Source organism: Lepidochelys kempii, chromosome 7, assembly GCF_965140285.1.
Source record: "Lepidochelys kempii isolate rLepKem1 chromosome 7, rLepKem1.hap1, whole genome shotgun sequence".
NCBI classification, from domain to species: Eukaryota; Metazoa; Chordata; order Testudines; family Cheloniidae; genus Lepidochelys; species Lepidochelys kempii.
The window spans coordinates 325773-336527 of record NC_136386.1 but is presented as its reverse complement, the minus strand read 5'-3'; the positions used below and the strand labels follow the sequence as shown (position 1 = coordinate 336527).

Below are 10755 nucleotides of genomic sequence, written 5' to 3'. Positions count from 1 at the left end.
TGTTGTATATTAATGTTTATTGAATCACTCATGTAAGAATTCTCTCTATTAAAATCATTTGGGTTCTAAACTGATTATTTACAGACATAACCTTGTCTCACCAATAGATTCCTACATCTCACAATAGTATCTACAGTTATTACACTATGTGACAACATTCATATTTTCAAGCTTCTTATATTAATTATTAATTCCAATTTGTTGAGAAAGAGAGCATGCTGGGAGCTCCAAGAACTCAAAAAGAAGGGGCAGGATGTGGACATGGGGCTGGCCAGGCCACAACAAACCGGAAAATACAAAATTAAGTCAGTCAAGAGAAGACGTGTACGTACAGCCCTCCCACCGCCAAAGGAGCAGAAATAGCTAAGCAATGCCCCTGGTGTCCTGGAAAGCCAGAGAAATCAGCCCAGGGAGAAAGGCATCAAAAAGTGACATCTAACAGCAACCAGGGGTCAGACTGAGGCAGCACATGGTGCTTCACTGAATCAGACCCTGTCAGCTTCTGCAGAATTTAAGCTTTCATTATACATTTTTTAAGCGCTTATGGTTATAAAGAAAAACTTCTGAATGTGACCCCCAAACCTGTGGCCAGCTTGAATCTAAAGCTGGAGAGACAAAATGTAGGGTTCCATCATGTAAGGAGCCAGGAACCCCTATTCATCACAAAGGGGGGTTAACTGAAATCTATTGATGACAATTTATATCTCAGTACTGATTACCATTTCAGTTTCTCCTCCCCTATTCTGACAGCTGGAAGCTAACTTCTCCCTCTCTTCCCCCACGCAAAGATCATATCTGAGAGAGAGGATCTAAGGTCTGTCAAGTTATGTTTCACGGCGAGAGAAATTAATAAAACAAATGTAAAGAGCTATCTCTGTGCCCTGCAGAGACAGAGACTAGGTGTATACAGCAGGAGGGCATGACCAAGCGCCTACAGAAGCTAGGTCCTGTAGGAACATGGTACATATCCAAAGGTGATCTAAGGAAATAAAAATCCCTGGGGCTTTTGACACAACTACCATGGAGTCAGGAAGGCTGGATGGAACCGCCCAGAGGTAATTAGGAATCTACCACCCCCCACAACAGGAATTAGTAAAGACTTTTGTGCAAGCATTAATGAAACCTCACCCTGTTGAGGTAGTGGACTCTACCATGTGGGAGAGGCTCGAATGGAGAGACGAGAAGGGGCATGTCTGAACCTGCAAACTGACAGTCATAGGGACGTTAAAAAGTAGGTCCAGGATACAGCAAGAGGGAGATGGTATTTGACAGCTTGATGGTGACAGATCGTAGGAGAAATGTATGCTATCATCTTTTCTGTTTTCACTGTGACTAAGCTGAGAATGTCGTATCCTTTTTAGCTTATGAGACAGGTCACTGGAGATGTTACTTTATTTTCTTTTGACACCATTTTTGCAGTGTTTTTAAATGACTTCTTTTTGTTAATATTGTTATATGGGTAAATCACACGCACGTCCCTGGAGAAACAAGAAATCTTATCTCCAGTACTGAATGGTACCTACACCCCACCTCAGTCCTGGTCAAGGTACGCAGACAAAGATGTACACTCCTTGACCTGTGTTGCCATCATGTTCTGGCAGGCAAATTCAAAGGGAGAAGCTGATGAATCAAGCAGGAGCCAAAAGTTGGTGGGGAGGGGTTGGTGACAGAGACGAACATCTGACTTCAGGTTAATGTAAATCTTGGATAAACAAGAGAATTCCCCTCCTTTCAAATTGACTGATAGGACTTTGTGAGAAAAGAGATTTTCCAAAATCTGGGAGAAGCAAAGACACTGCTGGGCCACAAACAGCAGAGGAAAGTCTGCCAGCTCTTGGTGTCTGGTTGGAAAAGTTATAAAGACAGATGCCAAAAGAGTTTTGAATCTCATGCTCCCCAACTCCGGGAGGTTTGCTTGGCACTGCACAGATGGCATCATCACTCTTACCCATCCGTCCTCCCTCGCACATTCGTTTCACCTGTTAAGTTTTGCCTGAACCTAGGCTTGTAAATTCTTTGGGGCCGGTGCTTTTTTTTTTTAATTGTATGACTGCACAGGGCTCAGCCCAACAAGACTCATCTAGCTGGCGCCTCCAGTTAACACACACAGTAGAGACACCGTATTTCTTTGCTGGAGTCTAGCCGTCTCCATGCGATCAGCAGTTCCAGACAAAATGAGTGGATTGGCAGTCAAAGTTGCACTTTGTACATGGTCTGAATGTAGGGGTGGTGTCATTCAGCACTGGAGCTATTCCTGGCTCCACGGGGGGGGGACAAGTGAGTAAGAGGAAACCAAAGACACTCCCCATGTGCTCAGTTGGGGAGACATGGCTGGGGGAATGGAGAGAAATCCCTCCCCTTTGAGCCCCAAGGAAGCAAGCATTACCTCAAGCCCTGCTTAGATGCAGAGAGAGGGGAACTCCTTTAGTCCTCTCTGAGAGAATGGAAACAAACTCAGGCCAAGGGTGGGAGGGACTAGGGCAGAGCCTGAGTTTGGTTCCATTCAATTTGGAAAGAGGGAACGCTGCCAGAGGGGTTGGTCAATTTACAGAGCATGGTCGCTGTTTGGTTTCCTCATCCTGGTGCTCATCCACTGGGGGCCCTGGCCACTTGGGTCCTTTGCTCTGCTCTTCTGTGGGCTGTGGAATCAGTTCAGGATTTCCACTAAGATTTTAAGTGTGCAGTAGGTCACTAAAGTGGAGCCCCACACAGGAGAATTTGAGAAGAAGATATTCAGCTTCAGGGGAGTATTTGGAGTTTCACTTTAGGCAGAGATAAAGGTGAGGAAGGTATATCTGGCTGTGAGATTGAGCCTTCAACTATTTCAGCTTAGTGGGAAATTTGGGGAAAAGCCAATTGTTACTGTGCGACTCCAGATGTTTCTGAAAAAGTCAGAAGCCCCTGATCTGCCCAGTGAGGCAAAGACTATGCAGAAGCAGTGTGACACAGGCAGTGCTTAGCCTGGGGAGTTTGTGATGATGACAGTGTCCAAGGAGATGCTCATCCAAGTGAAGTATTGTCTCAGAAAAACAAAATTAACATTCCCCTTAAGGATGTAAATACTTTGTAATTTTGAGGGTATTTACAGATCCAGTTCAGAGTACCAAAATGGCTACAAGCCAGAGAAAGGAAATAAGTACAAGGCCTTCACTGTGCTTTCCAAGTGACCACAGAGAACCAGAGGGTCAGACATAACATCTAGGTTAGAGGCACTTCAGTAAGTTCACCTTGCCCTCTCCCCAAGCCATGCTAAATTCAGTCCAGTATAGCTCCATAGATGGCAGTGGCATGGTGCCTGCTTATGCTAGGACTAGGTTGAGCCTACTGGGTCAACACGTGGAACTGGTGAGCATGTTCGTCTCATTAGCATGAGTCACAGACAAGCAGTGAGGAAGACTAGAACCCTGGGACCAAGCGACTTTTCTGATCTCCCTCTCAGTCTATTTCTCATCCCTACATTCAGTACTTCTGGGTGCCAGGCACAACCCCACCAGTGCACTGGTGGTCATGCTGTGGGAGATGCTCCTCAGCTCAGACCATGGAACAGGTGGACCAAACTGCAGCCGTGTTGCTTCTCGGGCTGTATGCTGGAGGAGTACACTCTGGTCCTTAGAGAGGTTACCACGTCTGGGCTAATCCCTAACAGACTACATCAGTCCTAGTGCCCCAGCTAGTTCCATGAGGGCTCAGGAAGCTCACACACTGACTGTCCAGCACTACCATGAGTGCAGTAGCCTGGGCTATTACCATCATAGCAGTGGTGGTTACACAATGTTCAGGGCAGCAGGCACAGCACTAGTCTCTCCTATCCTTAGTACCAAAATGAGGCTAGAGGCTCACAAGAAGCCATGTATGGTCTTTAGCTTTGTTCTGAAGCTCTTGTGTTATCCAGCTCCTTGGCAATATTGTTTGGAAACTTGGCACATTCACAACATGTGGGAAGAAGCTGCCTGGTCTCTCTCACTCTCTCTCACACTGTGGTTTGTAGAAACTCCCATAGTTTAAAGTTCATTTTAAAAAAGGAAAAAAAAATCTGTAAAAAAATATTCTCTGAGATGTAAGGACATTTGTACTTTGCATTTTCTTGGCCACCTCCTCTTGTGTCACATGCCAGCTCCCCAGAGCGTCTGGTTCCAAAGGCAGTGGGACAACTTGTGTGAAGCTATGAAGTTCCAGTGAGCAGCACTATTCATCTCTGTTCAGCCACCCAAGAGCATCACAGTCTATTTGTCTGGGTCACAAATCAGTGACTTTGTTCTCCACAGCAGCTGCAATCTGCTGCAGTCGGTATCCCAACTGCATCTTCTGGGCTGTCGGGTCTTCTTCCAAGGCTGTAATGATCTGCAACAAGACTCAGAGCTCACTGGCAACCTCCCTTGTGAACAGAATACTATTAGCAGCAGATTCCCCTGGCTGAAGGCAAGCCTCAGCTCTGTTGCAGCTATGGGTATTGGGATCCACAGTGACAGTATGTCTCAGAGGGACTCCCTGCAACTTTGCCATCCCAGTGGTAGTCCCCTCTGGGCATCCCTATCTTTTCCTCTGTGCCATCACCCACTCCTCCGCCCCCAAACAATGCTCATCCCTTTTTTTTTTTTTTTTAAATAATTTTGTTTACCTACAGAAAACAGTTAACCAAAAACCAAGGGGGGTGCCAAAGGCAAGAATCTTCATTTTAAAACAGCCAATAAAAATGGTTAAGTGACAATAGAGTAGTCACTTGACACATCATTTCCTCTGTTATATGTAGTGTTACCGTAGCCATGTTGGTCCCAGCATATTAGAGAGACAAGGTGGGTGAGGTAACATCTTTTATTGGACCAATTTCTGATTGGTGAGAGACACAAGCTTTCGTACTTAACCTCAAACAGAAGTTGGTCCAATAAAAGATATTACCTCACCCACCTTGTCTCTCTAACATCATTTCCTTAACAATTAGATGCACGGAAATGCATACATCTTACACTGCAAATGTAACAAAATCATTATTCTCATTAAGTACAAAGAAATGCATGTTTCATTACAGCAAAACAGCCTTAACTCTTCCCCAAAGTAGATAATATTCTTTCATCAGTAATCTCAAATCCCTTCAAAGCCCTCTGAAAAAGAAACAAAAATTAAATATGTAAACATGAAAGTCTCAAATGTAAGTCCTCACGCATACTTTTCACTGTAAAAATCTATATTGTACACTTTACCTATTAAAATACACATAACAATATCAAGAAACTGCAATCTCAAATTCTTCTATTGTTAACTGATGTTTAACTGATCATTTCCCTTTTAAGCTATGCCTTAAACTAAAATATTTAGATACCAACAAAAACACATCAATATTGACAATCCCTGGGTGAGAGTGAAGGCTCTTTTGTTGTGACAAAATATACATTTCTTCCTATTCGATGAGGTCAATTAATCTGACCCAGATTTTTAAATGTGTTTAGGCATTGCTGCACTGCACCACCCGATTTAGGAGTCTAAACCTCATTTTCAAAAGGGATTTAGGCTCTAAGTACCTAAAGCACTTTTGAAAGTGAGATTTAGGCACTTCAGTCAGTTAGGTGTTGCAAAACTGAGTGCAGTATTGCCAATGTACCTTTAAAAATATGGGCCTATGTCCTATGTGGGCAGTGGAACATTTATGATGTCCTTGACTATTAATTTTTTTGTTCACGAATCCAACAGGAGACAGGACTAGATGAACCTATGAAGGGCAAGCATAAGATAATGACAGGGAGGGATGTGTGTGAAATCGCCCACTGAGGCTGGAGCCAGTAAGCCAGAGCTGCACTCACCTGGTCATAGTACTTGTTGATGTATTTGTAGAGTTCATGCAGAGCCACCACCGAATTGAGTTCACCTGAGTAATTCTATGGTAATATAACAAACATAATCAGCCAAAAGAACAGGAGTACTTCTGGCACCTTAGAGACTAACAAATTTATTTCAGATGCATAGAATGGAACATATAGTGAGAAGATATATATACACACACACACACATATATATACATATACAGAGAACATGAAAAGGTGGAACATACCAACTGTAAGAGGCTAATTAATTAAGATAAGCTACTATCAGGAGGAGAAAAAAAACTTTAGTAGTGATAATCAAGATGGCTCATTTAGACAGTTGACAAGAAGGTGTGAGGATACTTAACATGGGGAAATAGATTCAATATGTGTAATTCATTGCTCCTGCGCTCAGAAGCCTTAGCTACATTGGTCTTTTTTCCCCTAAAACTTTCCATTGGTGCTAGCAGTGATGTTGGGGCAAGCACAGACAAGACACCAGCAGCCAGTGTTTTTCAACCACCATGTGGTCTAGACCTCATGTGAGCCAAGTCATGATGCCGTGATTAAAATGCCTGGCCCCTGCCAGCACTAACACTGGAATTCTGGTGGGAGCAGTGGTGGGATATTCTAGGGGAAAAGGCTAATGCAGACTCTGTGCCAGGGAGGCAGACTGCCCACCCTGTGGAATCCAATGGAAAATGCACTGATTTCTGAAATAAGTTGCTTTATTTACCCTTGACAGCTCAGCCAGGGCAGAGTTCATTTCCTGGTCACTGGCGGAGATGGTCTGGCGAATGTCCGCATAGTACCTACGCAATGGGAGCACATGGGCAATTAATGCGGTATCTGCTCCTCTGCTGCCTCCTCCCCCTGCCAAACAACCCAGCTGTCCCCACCTGCTCACTCAGACTTTACCTTTCTACCATCTGCTTGTAGCGAGGAATGTCCCGGGCATAGAGCAGCTTGTTGATTGGTGAGTCCTTTAAAGGCCAGAAACAGACTGACAGGTTACAGAAACCAAGACCAGGGCAAGGAGATACAAACCCCGGGTTCCCGCAGGGACAGGCAGCCTCTGTCCTTTCCCTGCTCTCATAGAGGTGGGCAGAACCTGCCCCTTCCCTGCAAGATGTGCAGAGAACAGGCAATCCTCTCTTGCAACAGTGGCAGGGAGGCCCTGCCCCAGGCTCTAGGTACCCACAAGGGTTGCCAATTATGCAAACATTTCTCAACATGAGCACAGACTAGGGACCATTCCCTGCCACCTCAAGTGGAGAGTGGGTGCCTGAGACAACAGCCATCACATGGTTGTATCCAATCTACATCTCTTAGTGGGAGGCCCCCAGACAGGTACACTAAGGACCTGGTATTCTATGAAAGCTGGAGGCAGTATTATCCTAATGGGCTAGTACCACCTGCCTAACAGAAGGAATGTGCTGTACTAACCAACTGTTAAAGGAACAGGAAGTGATGACCTCAAATGTCAGGAAGGACCGCCTCTGTCCATTAATACAGACTCAGGGATTCCCATCTAGCTTGGTCTCCAACAGGGAAAGGAGACCCTGACATAGTCTAGACTCTAATTATAGTGCTATAGGCCCTAGAGAACACAAAAATTTCTGTCCTGGCTTTCAAGGCCCCTTCCCATCTACCACAACCAGTTTCTTCTCATGGCATTTCTCTCTGCATCATTGCAGCCTCAATGCCCCATTTGTCTGCTTGCTCCTCACTGCCCCACCCATGCATGGAGTGCCCTCCCTGAGGGTCTCACAGCCACCTGCAGTCACTGACCCCTCGGTAAAGAGACACAGAACTTGTTTCCTTTCATCACTCAAAAGAGAGGGTGAGAAACACCACATAGGGCGGAGGCTGGAGATGCCACAAGCCACCAGAGTGATATGGTTCTACCCATGTTTGATATTTAGCCATTCCTGCTTGTTGGCTCATCTCCCCTACACCTCACAGCATTAACCTTGTACAGACAAGCAAACTGCTCCATTGCTTCTAATTTTTTTATTACAGCCAGCCACATTTCCATGACATCTACAGGAAATTAAATAAAATTTTCAGCCAGCTAATCAAATTTGAAAGACAAATCAAACAGCCCTTCCTCCCCCATGCTGTGAGTTAGCCTTGTTGTGTAACCTTGTAATGTAGGAACAAAGGAATGGAAGGAGTACCCTAGATCATCAAGTCCAGTCCCCTGCTATCACAGGCGGCCCTGTCATGGAATTCTGTTCACAATCTAAAACTAGTTGGGATGTTTGCCCCCACTATTCCTATTGGGAGACTGCTCCAGAACCTCGCTCCTCCGATGCTTAGAAACCTCTCTCTAATTTCCCACCTAAATTTATTCATGGCCCATTTATGCCCATTTGTTCTGGTGCCAATGTTGTCTTTTAGCTTAATCAGCTCTTCTCCCTCCCTGGTGCTTACCCCCATGAGCATTTATATAGAGCAGGGGTTCTCAAACTGGGGGTCATGACCCCTCAGGAGGTAACAAGGTTATTACGTGGGGTGTCGTGAGCTGTCAGCCTCCACCCCTCCAAACCCTACTTTTCCTCCAGCATTTATAATGGTGTTAAATATATTAAAAAGTGTTTTTAATTTATAAGGGGGGGTTGCACTCAGAGGCTTGCTATGCGAAAGGGATCACCAGTACAAAAGTTTGAGATAGATATAGGACAACCAGATCCCCTCTCACCTTCATTTTGCTAGGCTGAACAAGCCAAGCTCTTTCAGTCTCCTCTCATAAAGTAGGCCCTCCATTTCCGTGATCATCCTAGAAATGTTACTGATGTCATCTATCCCTCCTCCCCAGCCCCATTATTGTCTCGGAACCTGTCTGGCACATCATATCCAAAGCAGTATTTCAGCTATCTGGGCAGGCACCTCACACATCCGGGGCACCATTCCAATGTTACATTAACATTCAGGCAAAATGTCTCACTCTCTCATCAGTTTGTAGGGACAGCACACAATGTGCAAACAGAGAGTAGCAAAGGGACCTGATCCATCTATCTGAATGGAGTAACAAACACTGTTCTCCCCGACACTGAACCTGCACCTCCCTCGAGCATGCAGACTCTACAGCACTTCAAAACAAGATGCAGCTTGGAGGATACACAGTGTTCAAAATCTCACCACACTGCACACACTGGCTGCTCCACCCCACTGCCATGCTTACCCGCCCCAGCTTGTGGTCAGCAATAGTACAGGAGTCCATGAAGGTCTGGGCAATGACCAGGAGCACGGCATCTACATTGTCCGACGTCTGCACATCAAACACAAACTGGGGATTTTTGATTATGTTGATCCAGAACCTGAGGGGCAGGCTGCAAAGAGGAGGGATGAGGAGAGGCAGTGATGAGTATCATGCCCTCAAAGGAGGTACTAATCCTGCTTATTGCAAAGCACTTCAACATCAGCATGGAGTTCCCAATTCAGCTAGAACAGAAAGGTTCCCAAGCCACTGAGAACTGGCCAGAGTTTAAATCTAATGGAAGACCCAGCAGCCAGTGCTGTACATTCAGAAAAAGGCACAGATGAGCCTCTCAGAAAGCAGAATCCCTTTTGTTGTGAGAAATTTAACTTTTATCACATCACATTCCCAGAAAAGCCATCCTGTGAGGCCTTTTTCAAACCTAGAGTCTATGGACAGCCACATGCACATCAAAAGCTGCAGGCTGAGATCTGGAGCTGTGAGGGTTAATAAGGCCATTCTGCAAATCAGGAAACCCCATCTTACTGTATTGCTGAGTCACTAATCTCCTCTGTTACAAACACATCTCCAGGTAGATCTAGGGTTGTGGTTCTACAACTTTCCTAGTGCAGACCACATCTTTACAGGGATACTGTCTCTTGAGCACCTTCCCCATCTCACTCACCACCACTTAATGCCCTTCCTCGCATGCAGTATTCCTGAATTTGTAGCTGTCTTTAGTGCACTAAGTGCTTTGTCCTCTGAAGGAGAAATTACCTACCTGTACAGTAACTTAAGTTCAACATATTTTGTCCCTATGAGCGCTCCACTGTAAGATGTGGACACGCTTGTGCACTCAATTGGAGATTTTAGTTAACAGAGTCTGTGCTTGCACACTACACATCCTTTTGCTCCAGTGCAAGGGTATATAGTTAGGTGCAAACCCACAGCTACTCCAGTTCCTTCTCAGCCACAAAGCCCAAAGAGACTCCAAAACAGAGGGGAAGGAGGCTGGAAGTGGAGCACGCAGAAGGACAAAACATCTAGAAGAACTCAAGTTATTGTAGAGGCAAGTAACCTCTTCTTTGAGTATATGTCTCTATGGGTACTCTACTGTAGGAGACTCCAAAACCAGTATCTTAATATGGAGGTGAGTGCAGAGGAAGGGGATCCAGCATAAACCTGAGGCATCACCAAAGGCCATGTGGATCTGGAGGCACAGGTGATATGTATGTTTGGAGAACATATTGTGACGAAGTAGGTTTTATTCACCTTGTTATGTTGCATGTGTGTCTTACTGTCCTATGCTAATACTGTGTGTACCTCAGTTTCCCTGTGTAATGCACCAATGCCTAGGTGGTGGGAATTGGGTGTGTGACTTTTGCTGAGGCCCTCAGGGCAAGTGAGATTGCCCAGCTGCCTACACGTAGGCAATGGCCCACGCCCTTCGTAACCTGAGACCCAGGGTGGGGGGTGCGACCAGGTGACACTGCCCGGGAAGCAGGAAAAAGACCAGAGGAGGAGCAGTGGGTGGCTTGGAAGCCAGGCAGAAGGATCTAAGGCAATCTGCGGTCGGGCACTAGAAGGGGGGAGTCCAGGCCATCTGGCACAGGGTTCCCCCAAGATGGACTCTGCTGAAAGTCACTAACGTAGTAAGATGAGACCCTGAAATATAAGGCTTCTATCAGAGGCCCAGTATGAGGACTGAGGCCTGAACTAAAGTAATGATCAAGACTTTGCTAAAGCTGTAAGCCAGAG

General features: G+C 45.5%; 1 protein-coding gene across 11 annotated transcripts in view; it reads right to left on the bottom strand.

The window, feature by feature from the left end:
- Positions 1-10755, bottom strand: part of PLXNB1 (plexin B1) — a 191026-nt gene continuing 180271 nt past the window's right edge. For 9 of the 11 annotated variants that reach the window (XM_073350752.2, XM_078853513.1, XM_078853512.1 and 6 more), the window contains 5 exons: positions 8983-9130; positions 6714-6778; positions 6532-6607; positions 5796-5870; positions 1-4341 (listed from right to left, as the gene is read on the bottom strand). In XM_073350752.2, the coding sequence (XP_073206853.1) occupies positions 4237-4341; positions 5796-5870; positions 6532-6607; positions 6714-6778; positions 8983-9130 (469 nt within the window). In that variant the 3' untranslated portion in view covers positions 1-4236. Of the gene's footprint in view, positions 4342-4828; positions 5100-5795; positions 5871-6531; positions 6608-6713; positions 6779-8982; positions 9131-10755 lie in introns of those variants that run through there. The other 2 variants (XM_078853511.1, XM_078853515.1) reach the window with 2 other exon arrangements.